The sequence below is a fragment of the Vavraia culicis genome (genome assembly GCF_000192795.1).
Source record: "Vavraia culicis subsp. floridensis unplaced genomic scaffold supercont1.56, whole genome shotgun sequence".
NCBI classification, from domain to species: domain Eukaryota; kingdom Fungi; phylum Microsporidia; family Pleistophoridae; genus Vavraia; species Vavraia culicis.
This window is the reverse complement of record NW_007360659.1, coordinates 1-22475: the sequence shown is the minus strand read 5'-3', so window position 1 is coordinate 22475 and position 22475 is coordinate 1. Positions and strand designations below refer to the sequence as shown.

The following is a 22475-nucleotide window of genomic DNA, read 5'->3' as shown; positions in this document are numbered from 1 at the left end:
ACCAAAATTGTGCGTTTCTGAACTATTTTGACCAAATCAAGTGTTTGTATTTGAGTCAATTCTGCTTGCTGAATGAAACGGACAATGATAAATCTTGAATGGGTATTTTGCACACCCCTGATGGTATCCTCAGATAGTTGGTGCTCGGTTAGTTCAGAAAAGGACGAAATATTTGATCAAGAAAAACAGACAAAGATCAGAATTAGCCAAAATAAAATACGCGTTGGGCTGTTTGTCAGACTTTTGAGGATCTTTAAAGCTATCGTAGCTCGATTCGACTACAAGCCGATAGAAACGAACAAGTTTCTAGAATACAAGAGGTTATGTGCATCTGAACCAGATAAAATAACGATCTTCAAGAAGTTGGTGTTCATGGGCATACCCTGTCGGTTGTACTTGATCATAAATGATGATACCGAATTTGTAGTCGAAGCGTTCATGGCTGAAATTATTGAGAATTTCAGGTTAAGCAAGACCGGTCTTATATGCTACATCGGTGTAGATGGTTCGTTCGTTAATACAACGATCCTGAATTCCACCAAGTTCAAGCATTTTGGTATTTTCGATACGTTAATATCAGGAATGAAAGAAGTAATTCGAGAACATCGTTTCTTCCTTGAGGCGAGGCATAGACTTTCAAAAATGGGAGTTGTACTACCTGCTGAGTTTGACGAATCTTTTCTTTTCTCCAAAGTACCGAAATCGTTGAGAAACCTGAAATACCATCCTTTATATACTATCGAGTCAAACATAAGGAAAAATCAAATTATTTTTCCGAAAAGACCAATTTTAGGATACTTTAAGGGAGAACCGATTTTTTACAAAAAAAATGTACAAATTCTGCGAAGCGAAAGAGAATGGTTTAGACTGGGTAAGAGAGCGTCAAGACCAATATATAAGATGGTTAATGGTGTGAAGCTGTATCGCAAGTATGATGTTGAAGACATTGTTATTGAGGATTTGGAAGGTAAACCAATGTTGTACTACCATAATAATCATATACCACGAAACTGTATTTATTCCAAAAATGACTTTTCAGTTTGTGTGGCCAAACTGCTGGATATACGTTTTAGTGAGTGCATTGTTGGATTCAAGTATAAAATGCCTGTATACCAAGGCATTTTCCTGTATAAAAAAGACGCCTCGCTGTTTTTCAATACATTGGAACAGTACAAGTTCAACAAAATGATAGTAGATACCGTTGAGAAAGGTGACAGGATCTACCGCCTATGGGACGACGTAATCAAAAGAGTTAAGAAGTTTAAAAAGCTGAAAAATCTTTTTGCGTAGCTGGTGCGGTATTTTGTACAAAACTACTGTGGGTAAGTTGTTATCATGTAACATGTTAATCAATCGTATGCTTGATCATTTTTGGCTGTATAACTAACGTAAGAGCATAGCCCTTTAGTGTATACGGCATAATCGTCATAACCTTAGATGTTCTTTTTCTTAACAATAAAAATATACAGGTCATATTCTCCCTATGATATTGAATATTACTTTGTCCAGCACTTTACGCGGTTTATAACACAATATCATGAAATGTAAGAGCTGCCATTACCAAAATGTGTATCATTGCTCGTTCCAACCTAATTGCTTTGATTTAATTCTCTGAAACGAAATATCACGTAACGCTTGCTAAATTAATCCATTTATTGCCGTCTATTATTCCAAGTGATGTAAAATTTGTACTACATCATTGTTGTTCTGTAAATATGCAATCTGAAAGCATGGAGTGTTGCTAATTGCGAGTCTTAGATCAGTATTTTTCGGTACGGAGTGTGAATAACACCAGATAGAAGAGATGTTTTACTTAAAACCGTGATAAAAAACTGCTTTCATGTATTCATGAATGGTTGGTTTACATTAACGTCGTTCTATTGATACGCTAAACACGATCACAATGTGACATTCAGATCTAATATGGAATATAATGACCAAAATATGTTCATGAAGTATAAGAAATACCCGTTAATTACGCTCATAGAAGGTAGCCTGGTATATGAGTGGTTATGGGCTGAAGACAGCAATGATGTGTTCAAAAATGGTGATAAACACAACTATCATCAAATATTAGTTTTTTACCATAAATGCCTCCAACAAAAATTGGTGAAAAATGAGATAATAAGATTTTACTTAATGGCACGTATTAACTCCTTTTTTGGCTTGCTACTCACCATTTAATCCGATAAATAATCGTAATCATATTCATTGTCATTCGAACACTCTGATTCAGAAGCATTGATATAATTCATGTAACAGTCACCGAAATATTTCAATGCTTCGCTCTCGAAACCTAGCTCGCACTGCTTCACTAAATCTCTAAACCTAAATATAAGAGCTTGCTCATCGTTAAGCTCCTGAGGTTCTAACGCGATACACTGCGAAACACTGTTTGCCGAACTCTGTGTATTTTGGTCCTGCATTGGTATTTCTGACGTGATAATAGGGCTCTCAACGCTACTTTCCACAAGCGCAGACAATTGGTGGTAGCTGCTTGCACCCATTTGTTCTTGATAACCACTATTCTCACCGAAAAGTTGATTTGGTGAGCAAACGACTGGCGTTAATGGTTGGAGCGTAATTCGGTCAAGATAGTTCTGCTCGTCGAAATAAGTGGCATGACTGTCATCTGAGTCAATCCGTGTCACCCGAGGACAATATTCTTGGTTGAAGTTGTTGCAACTAGAAAAGTTGGAAGAGTCTAACATGGATTGCTCTCCCGAATGCACTTGATGATCCAAGTTATGTTGTTCTGTTGTGCTCGCGGAATAAACGCCAGACATTGAGGAGTTTTGTGCAATATCATGGTAGTGGTTAAGCGGCTCTCCGACATGTGTTGGAGATGTGACAACGGGCACTGCAAAGTGTTCTGTATAGGTAAATACTGGTGACTTGTGGCTTGTTAAATGAGAATATTGACTATCCGTTGCTCCAGGACTAGTGAAAACCGTTGGTGGAGAAATTTGCCCTGTATTTGTACCATGAGGTACCAGCTTTGATGCTGATGGATAAGAATTGTAATTGGTGTTACGATATTGATCGGGAGTAGGTGTAGTTCGTTGATTCTCAGGCGGTGTCTGTCGTTTAGAAGATTCATGGGGTTGACTCGCAGTCATTCGTCGAGACCTCGTCCCCTTTCCAACGGTAGATCTGTGTTGGTTCATATCATGTGTACCATCAGACTGATGGAATGGAGTGCCTTCATCATAATTTGGGTTACTAGGACTGAATACATCAAAAACGTAAAGACTGGAGGGATCGGGGGTAGCACAGTCTAAGTAATTAAAATACTCAGGCATGTCTGACTCGTCATCACACAATCTATTTGATGGTGGATTACTGGGTGAAAAAACCGGAAGTGGAACAGCGAATAAACCAAAAGATCGACTTGACTCACAGGAAAGAACATCTGATGGTGGATCTGATGTTGCGTGATTGCTGTTATGTGACTCATCAGACATGTCACGTGACGGAATTGTGTTCATAGAAGATAGAACCGGTTCACTGCATGGATTGTGGTAATCTGGCGTGCAAGTACTCGGCACTTCTATCGCTTCATTGTATATGGTAGCTACCTGATCAACCCAGCTATCCAGCAACTGATTGAATGGCCTTCCATGTGGATCATTCTTTTCGTGACAGATACCAAGCGGACTATTGTATCCGTGAGCATCGCTGGAAGTATTCGCCGGAGAAAATGGATTACACGATATCGTGTTACTTTCATCATTAAAAACACTGCGTTTGCTAGTTCTTTTCTTTTTTCCTTTTTCTTTTCCATAAGTATTATTCTCGTGCAGCAGTGTTCTACGACTATGCATGTTCAAACCAAATGTCTCTTCCATTCCGGAAGCAGTGTCCACATTGTAATCCATGGATGCGAGTCCTAAGCCGCTATCTTGCGTTAAAAAAGCACCTTGTTGACAGCAACTTGTCTCTTCACACATATTGTGTGGATGGACAGTGCTTCCAAACTGTGAATGATACTCATTTCTCGTGTTTAGTTGGTGCGACGCGAAAGCGGTACCGAAAAACTGAAAGACAATCATGAGTAACGATTTTCCAAGTCTATTTATACTAATACGTCAAAAATATATGCCTAAAAAGTAAATTCTTACTATTATAGTTTCTATGTGTCCAGTTAATTAGTATACACCGGTTCAGTCGACATGTTTAGTAAAACCTTTCGCAAATTATATAAAATTAGCAGATCGAAAACGTAATACAGAGCTCTAGTTCGTCAATAACACACATCCTAAAATATTTCCGAACCAACTTTCAATGGAGTTCTAAAGACAGCTATGACACAAATTCAATTAGCAAACATACTGATTCGTAATTTTCCTTATATGTGAAACAGTTTTTAGCACAATCGAGCAGTAAATGTTGTTTTAAAAATTCAATTGTGGAATAAAAATGTTTGATTCGGTGAATTTGTGATATAAATTTATTGCGGTATGGGAGCAACTGATAACAGCAAACAAATTTAGTCATTGGTGTTGGCGGCACAGTGTGGGAATATCATCATTTATAACCATATTTACTAAACAATTGTCTTGTATACATAAAATACAGCTTCTTTGATTGTACATATTCACTATTTAAAAAACACAAAATGATTTTAAAGAAGTCTTTTGTTGATCAATACTTGATAAATGTATTGAATAAATGGTTTTTGTTGGAAGAAGAGTTATTTTATACGGCATTCAAAGTATATTTGTTAACTTCTTACAAACATGTTATCTTAATTTAATACGATATTACTGCTATCAATCGTAAGCATACTCATATAATCGTTAGATATAGCAACAGCCACGACGTTATATTCAATTTGTAGTGGTGCGGAGTAAAATATGAAAAGCCTGTAACAGATATTTATCAGCTCACACAAGGCTGTAAAGGAAACACAACTGCTAAATTTATTGATACAACTTTTTTTTGAACTCTAGTTGCATGCTAGAGTTCATGATATGGAATTATTAACGTATGAACGATTTGACAGTATGTCAATCATGTCAAATAAAAATTTTGACGTGCAATATATCTAAAAACTGTCAAAAGGTGACTGCTAAGAATATTAGTAAGTTTAGACTGTTTGGCTGTAGAACGTATTTTTTTCGTCAAATATGCTACTATTTTGGAGTTAAAATCCGATAAAAAATTTGGATGAGAAACAGCATGCGTCTTACGAATAAAATATTTCATAAATATTGGTGTTATAACATACATGAGCTGATTTAATGTCAAACTCACCATGCGTGCTGAATTGCTAGAATCATCGTGATATGGTGTTAAATTGTTTTACCATTTAGGATACATTTATGTAACTAGAGACGATAATGTTCCCTAAAATATTTGATGTTGCTTAGGATATACTCATTTAGTACATGTTATAAGCTTGTACAATCTTTACAAGTTGGAAATATAAATTAAATGTGTTATCTGGCTAATAAGCTGATATACAAACATGTTGGATAAATTTTTGATCTATCGATAGGTACTGTGTACGGTACTGGTGTTAAAATAACGAAACCCTTTATGTCAATGACGTATCCTATTTTGGACAATAAAGAAGGATGACTTGTCGTAGTATAGTTTTTATTGATTTGTTTGAGTTTCATTTCATTTCGTGTCTCCTCGTAGGTGATTACAGCTTTTCAAGTGCATTTGGGTTGGCCTAGTGTCTTTTTTACCATAGGCCTTTTTTTCTTAGGTTACCTTGTTCTGAACATCCTAAAATTCTTTAAGTAACCTTTGTTTGTATTGTTCCTAATCGGAGAAGGGAACCTTCCCCGACATTCAAGACTAAACACAGATGCTATTCAAATGAGTAAAATAAAAGTTTAATATATGCACCATTTGAGCCAGCTAGGCACCGCGCATCTGAATGTGTTACGTGACACCCTTCACAGCCATCCTTTTATACTAATGGATATTTTCTTTTTTATTTTATGCTGTGTCAGCCAAATATATTCCATATCGTTAGGAAATTCTATCAAATCCGACTATATCTAAAAAATACCGACCTCAACAAAGTAGGAGCTGCAAAAAATGTTATTTTTGTATCACCAATAACAATAGATAACAAATTGTTATACACATTGAATGAGAAGCTTATGTTTCGAAAGCAAATTAGAAAATCGACAAATATGTTACTTGCTATCGAAGTAAAGGGACTTGTGACACCGAGACAGCTTTTCCGAGCCCTTAAAAAGTGTTTACCAACTGTTTTTGATGAAAAAATCATTAGGAAAATTAATAACGAAGAAAACATCAGAAGAATGTACTTCCATGTTAGACAATCTATAATCAGCATTCTTGGTGTGCATGAGGGCAACAAGATCCTTGAGAAAACATTTGAAGACCGTGAAAAGAACGAAAGCCTGGAATCTAATGCCGAGAGCATGAGTGAAGACATTTTAAGCGATTTTGAAATGATTTAGGTGTAAAATATTATGTCGTGTTTATTAAAGGAGTAGTGTTACAATATTTAAGAGAATGTTTTTGTATGATTCTGGTTGTTGTTTATCTATACGAACGTATTTTGGATTAAGGTATTTAGCGAATGGCATACAGGTCGTCATAAATACATACCAATCCAAAAAGATAATTTTTGAATCTGCTCTATGAACAAAGACCAAAAGCTCGTATTTAACAATAGGTTTTACAAGATAGATAGGATGTACCAATTAGGAGTATGTAAAATTATGTCACACAAGCATTTACGCTAAATAGTGTTTACAAAAAATTACCTCAGTCACAAATTGTGTTTATTAATGCCATATCATTATCATCAACACAAAAAACAATTTGTCTATGATTAATTTTTGAATTTAAAAAAGAAAAATTTTCTATTCTACATTTTTGAACGAAATAATGAATGAGATATTGCAATCTAATTCATCTTCCTATGACATATTCAGCTATGATTTACAAACAATGTTACAATGGCATGAATAGCAGCTCAAATTAACCGTTCAGCTGCTGCTAAAAGGTGCAAAGCAGACAAAAATATCTTGAGACATGACAAAATGGTAACTAGAAAGAAAGTATTCTTCAATAGGTTATCAAAATTTGTTCTGCTTTATAAATGAATCTAGCGTGGCTGTTAATGTAAATAAATGATTGCCTTGTAACAGGTTAGTCATGTAAAACACATCCAAACGATTTTATTTAACTGGTACAACAGTTTTTGCCAAAAACGTATAAAATGCTTTTTAATACTCAGTTTGTTACCAAAAGCCTTTTATTTATCACAGCATACATTTTTGTTGTTATTGTTGTGAGATGAGCGTTGTTTTTAGCCATTGAAGTATTCATGTCCTGCATAATAAAGCCCTATTGACCTTCCCAACAACAATCAAATGCGTTTCATTGAGCTGCTAACATATGTCAAAGCCGACATTACTTTTTCACAGACTACCAAAATGCCTAACAAATTATCTAAAATAGTTATTGTATGCAGTGGCAGAATTACTCTTAATTACTTTCGGTGCAATTTCCTGTAAATGGCCGGCAGTTAACTCATAAACACACTTTTATCACTTAAAATGTTAATATTGCTTACCGTTATATATTTAGCTCACCTGGTGTTACGCATGGTCTCATACTTCTGTTTTTATCCTACAATGAGCAGAGAAATTACCAAAAAAATAGCCCAATTTGCAAGTTCAACGATAAACGGAGGAAAAACTTATGTTTTATTCATATGTGCATTCGTGATAAATTTTCTATTCCATATAAATAGCACATATTATTTTAGTTGATGTATTAAGCTCAGGTGCCAATAAAATTTTACCCGGTATGTTATTCATTTTAACAGTCTAATTGATAGTTTTTTTCTGTTGTACTGAATTGAAATAAATGTGACAACACCGACCTAATAGCGTTCAAATTGATCAAGAGGATATGTACAAATGTCTTTTCAGTATGAAAGAAAAGCTGTGGCCTCAATACTACGTGTATGATCAAAAATAACTGCATTAAATTTTTTGCACAGGGTTCATCTATTGAGAACAAACATTTTCTTCTAGCGCTGGCATATGCACATTGTGTGCACAAAATTTTCATTTCTTGAATTTTCCATCCCCAAAAATGAACTACGGGTTGTTACAGAAGTTACATAAATCCTTGTACAAACAAGAATTTGCGGAAAACGACTTGTTGGAGGCTTATGATGAATTCTTGAATGGGTATGATTTTACATACGCTACAGTGTTTTATAAAATACTAATCATGATGAGAAAAAGGAATATTATGATTACAAAAGTTGATGAAATTCTCAAAGTATACAATTTTATTCTCTTCCCGGTAAAAAAAGTGCCTTAGTGAAATTAAAGATTTATATCGTCAAAATTTGAGATCGGTAACTCTCAAGAATACGTAATTAAATGTAATGCCTAAAGCTAGTTTTTCAACTTCATGTTTGAAGACATTCCCTTCCAAGCGTAATTCTTGCTGCAGCTGATTTTGTTCTAAAATACGCTTCGGTTCATTTGTGTTTCTTAGCAAACGCAAAAAAACGAGTATTTATTCTATCAATCTTTTTTAAAAATACGAATTTCCGATCTGTTAGGACCGGTTATAATTACAGGTCTTTGGTTCATAGATAAAACGCTTGCTTCAACACCGATGGAACAATTGCCATCGAGACACTTTTGGTAACCGCAAAATTTTTCATCATAAAAATTTCCGATCACAAAAGAACCTCTTTTAATACCGGCGCGTTGAAGGTAAGATTTGCAGGAAGTAAATACTTATGCAAAACAAAAAGCCTTAAAGCATACGCTTTTCGGTGATGGACTGTCATGAGCACCAAAAATATTTTCAGTAACAAATTTATAAGTACTTTCTAAAATTTCTTAGCTTTGAGTTTTGCGGGTGGCACTCCCACAGAAAATACATCGCTTTATAAGAACCAAAATTGAGCCCTTGTTATTACAAGCACAGCATGCCGTCAAACTCTAGTTCGAATGAAACCGTAGAGAGGGAGATAAGAAACTTGATCCAGGGCACAGAGCTTGGTAAAAATGAAACGGCCGCTAATACTGCCAATATTGCAGCGAGTAGCATGATTAGCAAAGAAAACCCGAATGCAGGAACGGAGGATATGTGCATCAAGCTGTACTTGAAGAATGGTATGTATACATGTACGAACATTTCCATCATAAAATCGCATGGTAAAGCATTTCCCAAGGCATTGGGTGAACAGCTGATAAGAGAACTATTGTCAACACATGCTGTCGAAGAATATGTTGAGAGAGATGGAAAAGTTGTTTTAAATAGGAAGGGAAGCCCAGGAAACTGGGGATCATTCTCCGACATTATGGTTAGTGACATGCCAATTTCTAAATTTGGTTGCATAGTTCTGACCAAGAATAACGTTGATTTCCGGTTTTATGACAATATGAATAATATGATTAGCAGGGCAGTATATGTTGATGATGATATATTTTCTATGACTTATACAATTATATCAAAGGAAAGCATCAGAGAGGTGATTTATACCAATAGCGAGCTGGAAAGACCGTTAGTCACGATGGGGGTAAAGGCGATACGAGTGAGTGGAAAGGATTTAAATCTGGTCCGATATCTGAACTTAGCAGAGGTAAAAGAAGTTAATTATAGCAATTCTAATCTAAACCTTGATAATAACCTGTATGAAGAATTAAATTTAAATGAAATGCTTAAGCTATTCGATTTTAGGACTACACAGGGCCGAAGATACTTTTCTACAAACATTCGAGGACCATCACGGGATATATGTGAAATACAGCGACGGCAGCAAGTCTTATTTTTCTTCAGAAACAACAACATAAATCGAGAATTTCCTGATTTGCTAAGAATTGTCAAAAAAATTGAAAGAGGAAAAATATCGGTCGGTGAAATAATTGCCTTGTGCCAGGTTTTAGAAAAAAAGGACAGTCTTCTGAGAGACCTTGTAAACACAGCAAAGAAATGTGCTGAACGAAATATTGATATTATCAAGGAAGATATTATCTATCCGCTCCAAATGCTTGATTTCACATTTGCAACAAAAGAGATACGAGAAAAGATAGATTTTGCATCAGAGAAAGTTAAATGCTTCAACGATACGATGAATGAACTGCAGTTAAAGGGAGAAGAAATCATTAAAAGCAAGAAGGACGAAGTACAGAGGATATCGGGCATTCTGAAGAATAATTTTAAGGAGGAAAATTTCTGTATTAAGATACGCAGAGGGGATTACAGCGAAAATATGTTTAGGAAAAACAATTTTTTAGAAAAAAGTGTTCTGAAAAGCGGCGTAATTTTTCAGACACGAACACTTAATAACCTTGAAAGAGAATTTGAGTGTTTGAGAGACCTTGAAAGAAAGGAAGAAAAAATTGTGATAAACAACCTAATCGTATTATTGAAGGACAGTTTGAACTCTTTGAGCGCATTCAACACATTGATAGCACTCGTAGACTACTATTGTGGGCTTAGTGATAAGCTGAATGACGAAGAATGGTGTGTGCCTTGTGTGTATGACGGAGAGAGCAACGAGACAAAGGCAAACTCTCATAGGTTCATGGCACAGGATGCATTCCATCCCCTGGTGAATAACTGCATTAAGAACGATATAAGCGTTAGCTTTACGATATTAACTGGGCCAAACACAGCAGGAAAAAGTACATTTCTTAAAACGATCGCTTTAACTGTGATTCTTGGCCAGATGGGCAGTCTGGTACCGGCAAGGAATGTAAAATTTGAGCTGCGTGACGGGATATACATCAGATCGGGAGCATCTGATAGATATGGTATTTCGACATTCATGAGAGAAATGAAAGACATGGCAAGGATAACAAATATGTGCACACAGAAGAGTTTGATTTTGATCGACGAGCTGGGACGAGGAACATCTTATATAGATGGGATAAGTCTAAGCATAGCAATCAAAGAATACTTACAGACGAAAAATGCCTTAGCCGTGTTTGCAACACACTTCACTGGAAAAAACGAGAAAATGTTCCTTGAGGGGCAGAACATAGAATTACTTTGTTCGGAGGTTGTGGACGGTATTATTACGTATAAAATTAGGAGTGGTATAGCGGATTCTTTGGGCATAGAGGTTGCTAAAAAGGTAGGATTCCCTCAAGAGGTGATTGCTACAGCTGAAAGGTATCTTAATGAATAAAATAATATCAAAGTTCTATCCATGGTATCAGTTAGGGTTTCTTACAACAAATATAAAAGCTTTAAACAACTGGTGTAAGGTTTTTCTAGATTTTGCATCGTTAGTGCGTTATTTGAAACGTAATTTTTTATTCTCGGCTGATAGAGATGAATAATTGGGTTACAATTCCTACATCTGCACAGCAAGACCATGATACTCCCGCAGCACAAGTTTACAGTGCATATAATATTTTTCACTACACAGATTCTAACAGTTTTTCAATTATAGGTGATTTAAAAACCTTTCCTTTGTATTACTGTGTTCGTTTTTTAGCAACTCTGGTTCTATGTTTTCATAAAGTGCACATGCATATCAAGCTATATAATCATGCGGTATCCAAACAGAAAAGCGTGGTTTTGTCCCTTTTCTTGAGATAAATACTTATATCCCGCTTATTTTTATTTTCTATCCGTACTCACATCAATCATGATGTATCGATAAGAATATAAATATTAAAATGTCCCAAAAATATCATACAGCTTCATCATATGTGTTGTGTCATTGAACAAATTGTCGTGATCTCGGTAGCATTTACAGTGGATTGCTCCAATAATTACGTTTTGCTGTAATTTTCGGTTGACCACAATAAATTTTATACACTCTTTATTGCCAGGCCCTTCTCAGCATGGAGTGCATTATTTCTCCAAATAACGCGCTGCTCTTGGACAAATTGTTCTCAGTTCCTATTACAGTTAGATTATCAGCTAATATGGAAGTTATTTACCACACGAACGAAGAGTTACGAAAAATGACCTTGAAGGAGTCATTTTTCGAGCACTATGACTGCAGTTGTGCACGGGTCTTCAGCATACCTAAAACCAATTTTTTTATAAGTCAAATGAGATTTTTGAGATTAGTTCTGAGCGGCGATGTTCTCATTTTTGAATTCACTTTCAAAAATGCTAAACTAGTCAAATACTTGGATATCATGGTGGCGGATAGCATCGAAATAACATCCTCTTCTTTTTATTACGATATTGAGGTGGATTTCACGCTATTTAACAGTGCCATTGATGTTTTTCTACACTACAACCGGGTCGTGCTCAGAGAACGGACAAATATGTGGGAAAGAGAAGTGGAAGGGGAACTAGTGAATGGGTGCAATCTGATGGTGAGGATAGACTCAAAACTGGTAAGGAAAATTAAGTGGTATTCAAAAGTGATGGGAAAGTTTTCGATTGGTGTGGGATATGAGGAACCCGTTAATCTCGTGTTTGCCGGTCACGGTTTTGTATACAGCCTTTTTTACGCTGTGTTCACACAAAAACTGTGACTGAAATGCTGTGGAACAATGCGTATCGGTTTGCTTCGGAATAATATTTACGGGAATTTGACATATCTCGTAAGCAGGACATTAATAATAGTTTTCAGATCGTTCTGGCCGCAATAAATAATTATTTTACTGTTTAAGTGATTCAAAATACAAAAAATTAGTTCAGTGGATCGCGATGAAGCTATCCTTATGCACTCAGCTGTTTTCACTGTTGATTCGCTTGTACTGAGAACATCGAATAGAAAAAATAAAAAAAGGATTTTACAAGAACCTAATACATCAATTTTGACACAGATGAACGAAAATACCCAGCACTCGCGAAATACGGAACTGCTATCCAAAAATGATTGCTACAATAAACGATTTACCTGCCTTTACGCGTCTGCTTCTTGTAAAGAATGAATGCTATGACAGCTATAACCACCAAGAAAAGGAGCCACACCCATTTGCCGCCACCAGTTCGCTTCTCATCCAAATCCTTGAAAACGGGGTACTCGATGGTTGAGTGCCTGATTGCATGTAGCTTAAAATCGCTGTATCCGGTAGAATTATTGACACTAACAGCAAAAAAGCTCTCCGTCCCAAGCTCATAATCGGATATCTTGAAAACATCCTTGAATTTATCGCCTTTACCGAGCGAAACAACAAGCACCTGATCAAACGTGATTCGCAGCGTGAACTGCTCATCAAAAATGTTCTTGGTAAGTTCCTCCGTCCGATTAAAATTGCTAAACGTGCTGTGGTCGCCTACGCTGATCCCGATGTAGGGGACATCATTTTTGGTTACGATCGCTATAAGCAGTCCTTTACCGCCCTTTCGACCAAATACAGGCCCCGTTTCATAAGTAGAGTCTTTTCCAATCCAAAACGCTATTCCATCAGAGCGCGTTCCCTTATTGATCGTTAATCGCACATCGATTCTGAACGATTTGCCGTCAATGGGCGATTTTGTAATTATTCCCGCACGTGAAGGAACACCGTTAAATCCCAGTTTGAGATATGTGGATGCTGAACTGTACGTGGTTGCCACACAGTCGCCAAATAAATCATAGCGGTGGCTTGTTCCATCATCATCAACGGCAGGCATAAACATTGAGGTCTTCTCCTGTATTCTAAAGATCTTTTTTTTGAACGACAGCACGGGAAAAATGTAGAGAAGAATTCCAACAAGCATTTTCAGGGGTACAAATTTTGTATTTTTTATGCGATTTATTAAACGCCATAGATTTTCTGTGAAAGAAATTATAGATTAGCCAGGGTACTGCTGAAGACGCCCCATCAAAAACTTGTATTTGAATGGACAGGTCTAACATGATGAGTAATTTGAGCGCATAAATTTAATCAAAATAAAAGGGATGTACACCGATAATTGGATAAGTGAACAGGGTATAATGTATTTAACTTGTAAGTTGCTTATTTTTGGTTGATTCTATAAATTAACGGTCAAAAGGACCTAATAATGTGGAATAAACGGCCAAGTAAACGTCAGAATATTCCATCTAAGCGTTTTTTAGTGTTCATCACAGTAATTTAGCGCTTCTGACCTTTTAGCATTCACAACTCCTCACTAAACACATGGGTTCGTATAATTTACATTACATTTACCTTAACTAGTTCATCCGCTACTATACACACAACACCCGTACAGACCAGCGAGGATGCATATAGTCTGTAATTTTTATTCGTTTTTACGCATCGTAATTTATTTCCACTTCACTACTAAACATGTGTCGATCAAATATGTCATCTACGCGAAAGGATCGAACCCTTTGACCAAAGCTGCATGTGGGTCAGATCGCTCAATTTTGCATGACATATTTTCATCCTATGGGAATAGTCAACAGATAATACAAAATACACAACCTGTAATCGACATATATTATTTGTTAATTGTGTGAGAACATCTTTTTGGCAACAAATATAGGTAAATATTGTTACTTTAAATGATTGTCACTCTAACATATTCAAATAAGTAAACGAACAACATGGCAGTATAATTCGATGCCATGCTTGAGCATGCAGATATGTCTTTCGGCACATTAAAATTTCCTTCCTTGTGCTGAAAATTTTAAAGATCAAAGAAATGGCAAAACAAAGAATAAATACAGCAAGGATAGGCCAATAAACTATAATTGCGTCTAGCATACATACTTCATTAGAAGATTATTTTGTTCGGTATTGACATGTAAATACGACATTTTTAGCTATCTGAATTCTCCAGAACCACCAAATTAGCCACACATAATAAAAGTTTATCAAATCCTACTTATCTAAACGTTAGAACTAGGTATAGAAAACGTAGAAATGCACACATAGCACACAATTGCAAAATACACCCCGAAATGACTGCCATGGCCTATTAAACTTACCACGCTACCAAGATATAATACAATTAACAATTCACAGTTTATTTCCGATGCAACAGACGGGCAATGTGAGCGAACTCTTCGGTTGTTGACGATTTTCCTACCAAAAACCCATCTAAACATTTAATACCGCACAAATTTTCAACATTTTTGCTACTAACCGAACCACCATAAACCACTCGTCCACTTACATGATAGTTCATCATTTCCGTTCTGATAAAACCTATGACTTCCTCAATTTCCTCATTCTCTGGCACATTTCCAGTCCCTATCGACCAAACAGGCTCGTAGGCAACATCAATACAGGAGATTCTATGGTCAACCATGCACTCAAGAACGCTCTTCAACTGTCTTTCTATCACTGGTATCGTTTTATTCTCCTTTCTCTGCTTCTCATCTTCTCCAACACATAAAAGTACGCTCATTCCCTTTTTGAAAGCGTTCATAACCTTATTGCATACGCTTTTTTCATCATCAAAAAGCTTTCTCCGTTCTGAATGTCCTATTATTACGTTGTTTATACCTATATCAACCAACATATCTGCACTCACTTCACCCGTATAGGCGCCACTTACAAATTCAGAGCAATCCTGGGCCGATATCTTCACGTATGATGGAAATATTTCTCTGGCAAGCGATAAATACGGAAATGGAACAGCATAAAGTGTTTCAACATCGTTATATTCACCATCTAACAGTGTTGAAAGATGTTCTAGCAACTGTTTGCTACAGCAAAGCTTTAAATTCCCGCCTAGCAGTTTTTTCATTAGGGTGTTCGACACTCGTTTTGTATTTATTTGCTCCTGATCAATCCAAGGCTGGAGCCGCAGAAACTTCATTTAAATATTGATAAATTAACTATACCAGCTGACAAGCTTCAAGGTAGCAAATAGTGCGTAATGTTTTATTGATTCATTCCTTACGAATGGATCGATAGTGGAGGCAAGAATCGGTATGCTAATTTTTCTTTATAACCCGCTTTGATGGAGTTTAGGGATGCAATAATATAAACAAAAAACTACAAATAACAGGACAAAAATATGTAGCACGAAAATATCTGCTAATCTGCGACTGCCGGTGCATCTGACGCGTCTGCGATCCATTTGTTGATCAAATTATGATTGGATTGTAGCATAGTACATCTCACCAGCAGATAACGCAAACACCAAAAGTTTTAAACATCCACATCCATTCCAAACGCAGGAGAATTTGATACGTCTATCGCACTCAACATACAATTTATGTTACAGAACTACACTAAGATACATATCAGCATGATCTCGAGATTTAAAATCCCATTAGAAATAAGTACCAGCGGATAGAATGGCAATTTTTACCAGTATTAGCATCTTCCAGTAATACAAAACCAAACCTATAATCTAATAGTAAACATTGGAAGGAATAATTTTAATCGCATCAAATGAAATCCATGAACTCCTAGAATTATCAGGACCGATGCTATTTTCCAATCAAAAATGTATACATATTAGCTGTCTTCCATATTTCCTTCTCATATTCCTATTTTAACACAAATTTAATTTCAAAATTGAAACACATTTATTTACCCCTGGTTAAACAAACCTCAATGTCAACGTTCGCTATTTATCCATGCCATATGAACGCTGCGCTTTCGCACAAACACGGTAGAAAATACAACAAAAAGTTGTGTACATCTAATCCTACCATACAAGAGATGGAAAAAGCTGCTGCTGCTCTGGGGCTACAGTTTACGCTTGAGGATAAAAAAACTCATCCAAAAACTCCGTTAGATCCTGGACGGATCAGGTTCAGCAAGGAATACGGCAGACTGACGGTTATACGGGGATTGAAGCAGGAGATAGAAGAGCTGAGGATCGTGAAAGTGGAGAAAGAGATCGCCAAAAAAGAAAACGTAAAGGCTAAAATAGGCACTACAGTTTTCATGCCACGAACTAAGAAGAAGAAAGACGAGAAAAAAAGTAAAAAAAATAAATAAATTTAATTGATGAAGAAAATGTTGTGATGAGAGAATATAAATAAACAGCTTTTTAACGAAAGAATTGAGTGGGAGGAATAAGCTTGCATTCTCATGTGGTCGTAGTGAGTACGGAATAAGCCGTTAGTTTTCAACCGAGAAGCACAAAGCGATTCGTGCTTATTGTTTATTCTTTTGCGAAATATTTTTCACTAAAAATCGTCCATTTATTACCTCATGCACCACGGCATTTTAATAAACACGTTTCTTTGGTCCGTTGTAGCCGACCATAACCATTGGCCCTTGGTTTGTAGGAAATTTTGTGTGCTAACCCGCATAACAACCTAGTATGCACTCTTGACACGTAATAGAAAAACGTGTTGTGATCACAGAGATGGCTTTAGTCGTAGGACGTGGTCTACATGACATCTTATTGGAAGCGTCTTGAGAAACACTTCATCTTGATTCTTCAGGAATAATTGGCTTCTGGCAGTTTACATTTGATCGATAAAATATTTTGATATCCAGTTCATTTGCGGCGCGTCCAGAGAATTGGCAAGACGTATGTTGGTTTAGATTCGGTCGTGTGACATGGCATGTATGGCAGAGTATTGATGCCGACCGGTTAGACAAACTTATATAGGAAAAAATCAACTTTTGCAATAATAAATAGTTCAGAGTCAACATAACGAGCGAGACAGTAGATTCGATTATTATTGTTACTTAAAGGAGCGATTTTGTTTAATACTGAGATAAAAAACAATAATTTTGACATCCAATCATTTTTTGCGAAAACCGATTTCTTGCTATTATTACCCGCATCTTACATCCATAACTCATTAAGAGGATTAAGTACTATGAAATTGGAAGAATTTTCGTTCTCAGAATTGCATCTCAAATAGAATTAATAAAACTCAACGGAGGACAATATGAACGCCGATACACACATCGTTAACTTTTTAGCATACTGCAATCATTGACTACAAGATTGATACGCCGCAACATTGAACGTGGAAATCTTGAATAAAAGTTTTAATTGATCAAACTAAGATAGGGATTGAGCTTCTCAATTTCTTTCACGTTCTTCACCAGCTTAGGCTTATCAATCAGGCAAGGCTCATCGATAAACGCCTGTACCTCACAGGAGTGGAAAATCCTCTCAATGTCATCACCAGATGCGATTCCCTCGGTGAGGAGAAATCCGGCCTTAAGATTTGCCTCGTTCTCTAAATCACCGAACAAATCATGAAGCTTAACAAATGCGTCTTTCATCCAAATCACAAGCCTTCCTGGCTGACCTCCTGGGCACAGTTCAAGAACATTGAGATCATCAACCCGGCACATATCAACTCCCTGAACATTTCTGAACGCCTTAGTACAGATCTCTTTGTCATAAACAATCAAAGGACCCTTTTTCACTTTGTATCTCCTGTTCCTCATTTTTCCCTTGCCTGATTTTATAAAAACTTCTTTTGTCTTGTCCATTTCCTCGGTTAATCCTAGTTCAACAAGAAATTTGACAGCATCCTTCGTTTTTTTAACATCCTGAAGCATTTCATTGTCAACAACCAGCGGAATACTTTTCAATCCAGAAATACGGTGACCTCTACTCTCGACAATAGGAGCTACTGCACTGGCAGATATCCCCATGGCCGTAACCAGTCTCCTCATGTTGAGGGGCGTTTTTCTCTGCCATCTTCTCCTTACATTGGTAGGATGTGCCATATGCCCACCTCGACAGAAATTTGCAAACGCACCCTGACCTGCGCGTCTAGTACCTGACCCCTTGATACGCGCTACACGAGCCACCGCTCGCCCGGTTCCCCATCCTTCCGCTGAATAGTTTTTACCAGCATTCGGATTTACTGCATAGGGCTGTCTCTTGTTCAGTGCAACGTTTTTGTGAACAAATGAAATCAGGTCTGATCTTACTGGTGTCCTGAAAACTGGCGGTAAATCCACCACAGAAGATGTGGATGACTTGCTGATTATCTCGATTTTTTTCTGCATGACGAATTTGTGAGGGTAAAAATTTTTAAAAATTTTATTCTTCGATTTTTTCGGTTCGTTTGTTCCATACGTTAATCAGTTTCCGAATAGTTGTCTAAAAGAAGCTTTTCACAGTGTACCACATCGAAAACACATATTTAAGGATATATTATGGCGTAGTACCAAGTTATTCATGACTTCTTCATTGTATTGCAAGTGGATCAGGAACTTTGGTGTATGAGGAATCAAATAAAAATCACTTAACTGACAAAGACAGATCTATAAGTAGATAATGCTCGGAACTATCTTATATATGTACGTAGATGGGATATCTTTAGAAGTATTATTTTTTACTATTTTCGTTCCTTTCTCGGTTGGACATTTTGCCCAAACAAATTTTATATTCTTCTTCTAGCTCTTCAAACGCCTTTTTTTCCATCATTTCCCTTTGTTGTTCATTTTCCGACGATGCACTTCCGTCCGAATCATAAATTGGCAAGTTTTTTTCGCCTTCCAGGCACATCTTGTTCACAGAAGGGTTAATTCAATATTTGCGTATACGGTGCCGTTTTAACGCTTCATTAAAGCTGCACTTTACCTCACAATTTCATCAAGAACTATCGAAATTTTCAGCAACCACACTAGCGATTCGAGAGCAAGAAATTTAATATTAACCACTAAGCAATCACATTCATGTTCTATAAACGCTCACATAATATAACACAGAAATTTGTTGTGGCATATTCTAATCTTAAGCTGTTATATGTATTTAAAACAGATTTGTTGCCCCTCGGAAATGGATGATATGTTCAAGAAGGTAAAAACCAAGAAGCCGCCCTCAACATTTTTTTATAGCAAGAAGGTGGGTCATCTCCTGACGCAAGCAAATGAGTGCTTTGTTCAAGACGATTTTGAAAAAGCCATCAAGAAACTAAAAGCTGCTATTAAAATAGCGCCTACATGCCATCAGGCATATTATTTGTTGGGATTAATACATGAAGAAAAATCAGAGTTTCTGGAGGCTTATGAATTGTTTAAAATGTGTTTCAACATTAAGAAAAAAGACCCGAACTTGTTAAGCAAGTTGTATGATTATAGCAAATTTCTTGATAAAAAGGAGGACTGTTTGCAATTTATCGAAAAAATGAACGATGATAAACTTTATGAGGAGAAACTGAACCTTTGTAGGTTACTGAATCAGGAGGATCGAGCACATGAGGCGATTATAAACCATGAAAGAGATTTTACATTCGAATTTTTGAAGAGTCTGAGCACTAAAAATTTGAAAAAGGCTGTGCAAAAATCTATAGATAAAATTATTGATGAGTACGTAACAGGTTGTGTGGAGGAACCTCATAATGAGGCACAGAGACAAATAGAAAACGGTAAGTTTGATTATATAATTGATACATTGTATAAGGATCATTCGTACGATACAATTTATCAGATCTATAAGAAATATAGTAGCACTTTTCTCAGCACCAAGAATAAGTTAATTTTCACGATTAGCAGGATAAAGACAAACAACTACTTATGTGCTGAAATTTGGACTGAAAACGAGGAGTTTGAATACGATGATATGTACAGAGACTTGTTTTTTGAACTAGGTGAACTTAAAAACGATGTGCTTGTATTTTTGAGCGATAGAGGAACAGTAGATGTGAGAAAAGAAGCTTTGAAACGGTTAGCAGACAAAAGTGAACGATGTCAGACAAAGCATACTGACGAGCATAAATGTAACTTGTTCTATTATTTGAAATACTTTGATCTGGACCCCGATGATAGCCATATTCGAATGCTTATCTACTCAATATATAAAGAACAGGGAAATAGTGATGAAGCATTTAAATACTCGGAGTTAAGCTCAACTTCGCACAGCTATGAAACTACAGTTCAATTTTTTAAAAGTGTTAATGACAAGAAAGTGATCAGATATACGAGTAAAGAGTGCAATGAAATTCGCAGAATATATCATGAGACACTGGAACTGCGTAGAAGGTTTCAAGAGCTTAATGAAAAGGAATTAGACAATTTTTTGAAAATCAATAATCTGCTGTTGCATGATTTCTTCAATAACCTATTTATTTTTAACCCGAGCTGTCAGCGACTGAACAGTTTTTTTACGAGAAGCGACAGACAGGAGGACTTTGACGAAGTTGTTTTCCAAAGCTTACATGGATTGTATGCCGAAGAGTGGTATGAGGTTATCAAGGGTAATTTCCTATATACTGTGAGCAACGGAACAGAAGAGCCGTTTTCTATTCTATATAAGTCTTTAGATGCCACAATATTTAAAAACACCAGCTTTTATTTCGACATAATATTTATTCTGATCAAATTTTCAACCATTTTTGGTAATGTGAAGTTTTTAACTAAGGCTATCAAAAAATTTCATGTTAAGAACCATACTGCGTTTAATCTCTATCACTTTTTACTGAATTTTTTTGTTGACTATTGCAATTCAGATTCTTTCAGAACAGCTTATAACAATTTGAGACGAATTTATCTGCGCCATGTTGACAAAAACATCAAGCTCTATGATGATTTTACTTTTCTTTCTTCAAACTTACCGCTCTTTCTGTACACCGAGACACTGGACAGAATCGATCAAGTCTATGGTAATGTAGAATTAAGCGATGTCAACACTGTTTTATTAGCGATAATATATTTCAATAATTCAAAGAGTAGACGTATCAGCAATAGGAACTACTATATTGAAAAGGGATTTTCGCTGCTAAAGAGAGCTCTTGATCACAATTGTTCAGAGGAGGGTCTTATAATGTATAATTTAGGAAGAGCATACCACCATTTCGGTCTTCATGGTCTGGCAGAGACTTGTTACAAAAAATGTTTGGACACCAAGTTCAAAAGACTAGCAGCATTTAATCTCATACTAATATACAAGTCAAGCCATTCGAATGATATGCTTCGACACTTTATATCAACTCTAGACTTTTAATCGCACAATTACACTGTGCTTGATATTTCGATATAATTATAAGCGTACAATTTCTATATTTACCTGCAACACTAACATTTCTCATCCTATCTTTACGACCAATCACATACGTTTTGTTTTGGGTGCTTATAAGTGTTATTTGCATTTAAAGATAGTATAACAACCTATTGTCCGCTTAGGAATCAAAAATCGTACATAAATATAGTATCAAGAATTGTCCCGCATCTTTATTGTCTTAAACAACGAAAACACATGCAATATTTTACTCATTAGGTGTTGTATTTATTTATAGGTCGATCATATGTTGTATGCGCTGTGTTTCAGTTTAGAATTTGAATACTCGCTCGATTTTATCATGTTAGTATATTTGATCGAATGAGAATACATATGTTCCTGTTTGCATGGTTAGACCACTATTCTATCATTAAAAACGGTTTCAAATAATTTTTGTAGTTCCTAAATTCATAATTAAATGAAATGGATATGTTTCTTATTTGCACAACTCATTGATTAGTAATGTTGCTCAATGTGTTGGATTAATATACCACTTTTAAAAATTTAATTTATTGGATTAATTTTATTATTGCTTGTACTTTAAACTGTTCTATTTCTACTTCAAAAAAAAAGTAATTTTTAAAAAATTCTAAAGATTGTATTTTTATTTTACTAAAAATACCTTTTTTTGTCTTCTCATATCACAAAATCCAAGTAAACACATTTTTCTGTTACTCTTG

At 36.0% G+C, this 22475-nt stretch overlaps 10 protein-coding genes across 10 annotated transcripts; 6 read left to right on the top strand and 4 right to left on the bottom strand.

The window, feature by feature from the left end:
* Nucleotides 1–120: 120 nt before the first annotated feature.
* VCUG_02341 (uncharacterized protein) lies at nt 121–1475 on the top strand (the record flags this gene model as incomplete). The annotated part of the gene is made up of 1 exon (XM_008077159.1): nt 121–1475. The coding sequence occupies one exon, from the start codon at nt 121–123 to the stop codon at nt 1288–1290; it is 1170 nt and encodes a 389-aa protein (XP_008075350.1). The 3' UTR covers nt 1291–1475.
* A 642-nt stretch (nt 1476–2117) lies between these two features.
* Nucleotides 2118–4052, bottom strand: VCUG_02340 (uncharacterized protein; the record flags this gene model as incomplete). Its single annotated transcript, XM_008077158.1, has 1 exon — nt 2118–4052. The coding sequence occupies one exon, from the start codon at nt 4050–4052 to the stop codon at nt 2181–2183; it is 1872 nt and encodes a 623-aa protein (XP_008075349.1). The 3' UTR covers nt 2118–2180.
* Nucleotides 4053–5954: 1902 nt separating this feature from the next.
* On the top strand, nt 5955–6484 carry VCUG_02339 (uncharacterized protein; the record flags this gene model as incomplete). Its single annotated transcript, XM_008077157.1, has 1 exon — nt 5955–6484. The coding sequence occupies one exon, from the start codon at nt 5955–5957 to the stop codon at nt 6444–6446; it is 492 nt and encodes a 163-aa protein (XP_008075348.1). The 3' UTR covers nt 6447–6484.
* Nucleotides 6485–8889: 2405 nt separating this feature from the next.
* Nucleotides 8890–11183, top strand: VCUG_02338 (uncharacterized protein). The gene has a single exon (XM_008077156.1). The coding sequence runs from the start codon at nt 8954–8956 to the stop codon at nt 11159–11161; it is 2208 nt and encodes a 735-aa protein (XP_008075347.1). The 5' UTR covers nt 8890–8953; the 3' UTR covers nt 11162–11183.
* A 642-nt stretch (nt 11184–11825) lies between these two features.
* Nucleotides 11826–12598, top strand: VCUG_02337 (uncharacterized protein; the record flags this gene model as incomplete). Its single annotated transcript, XM_008077155.1, has 1 exon — nt 11826–12598. The coding sequence occupies one exon, from the start codon at nt 11826–11828 to the stop codon at nt 12471–12473; it is 648 nt and encodes a 215-aa protein (XP_008075346.1). The 3' UTR covers nt 12474–12598.
* Nucleotides 12583–13647, bottom strand: VCUG_02336 (uncharacterized protein; the record flags this gene model as incomplete). Its single annotated transcript, XM_008077154.1, has 1 exon — nt 12583–13647. The coding sequence occupies one exon, from the start codon at nt 13645–13647 to the stop codon at nt 12838–12840; it is 810 nt and encodes a 269-aa protein (XP_008075345.1). The 3' UTR covers nt 12583–12837.
* Nucleotides 13648–14872: 1225 nt separating this feature from the next.
* VCUG_02335 (triose-phosphate isomerase) lies at nt 14873–15818 on the bottom strand. The gene has a single exon (XM_008077153.1). It carries the CDS (start codon nt 15676–15678, stop codon nt 14881–14883), a length of 798 nt encoding a protein of 265 aa, XP_008075344.1. The 5' UTR covers nt 15679–15818; the 3' UTR covers nt 14873–14880.
* Nucleotides 15819–16333: 515 nt separating this feature from the next.
* VCUG_02334 (uncharacterized protein) lies at nt 16334–16878 on the top strand. The gene has a single exon (XM_008077152.1). It carries the CDS (start codon nt 16425–16427, stop codon nt 16812–16814), a length of 390 nt encoding a protein of 129 aa, XP_008075343.1. The 5' UTR covers nt 16334–16424; the 3' UTR covers nt 16815–16878.
* Nucleotides 16879–17810: 932 nt separating this feature from the next.
* VCUG_02333 (uncharacterized protein) lies at nt 17811–18808 on the bottom strand. Its single transcript, XM_008077151.1, has one exon. It carries the CDS (start codon nt 18801–18803, stop codon nt 17826–17828), a length of 978 nt encoding a protein of 325 aa, XP_008075342.1. The 5' UTR covers nt 18804–18808; the 3' UTR covers nt 17811–17825.
* A 770-nt stretch (nt 18809–19578) lies between these two features.
* Nucleotides 19579–21741, top strand: VCUG_02332 (uncharacterized protein; the record flags this gene model as incomplete). Its single annotated transcript, XM_008077150.1, has 1 exon — nt 19579–21741. The coding sequence occupies one exon, from the start codon at nt 19579–19581 to the stop codon at nt 21739–21741; it is 2163 nt and encodes a 720-aa protein (XP_008075341.1).
* Between the last annotated feature and the right edge of the window lie 734 nt (nt 21742–22475).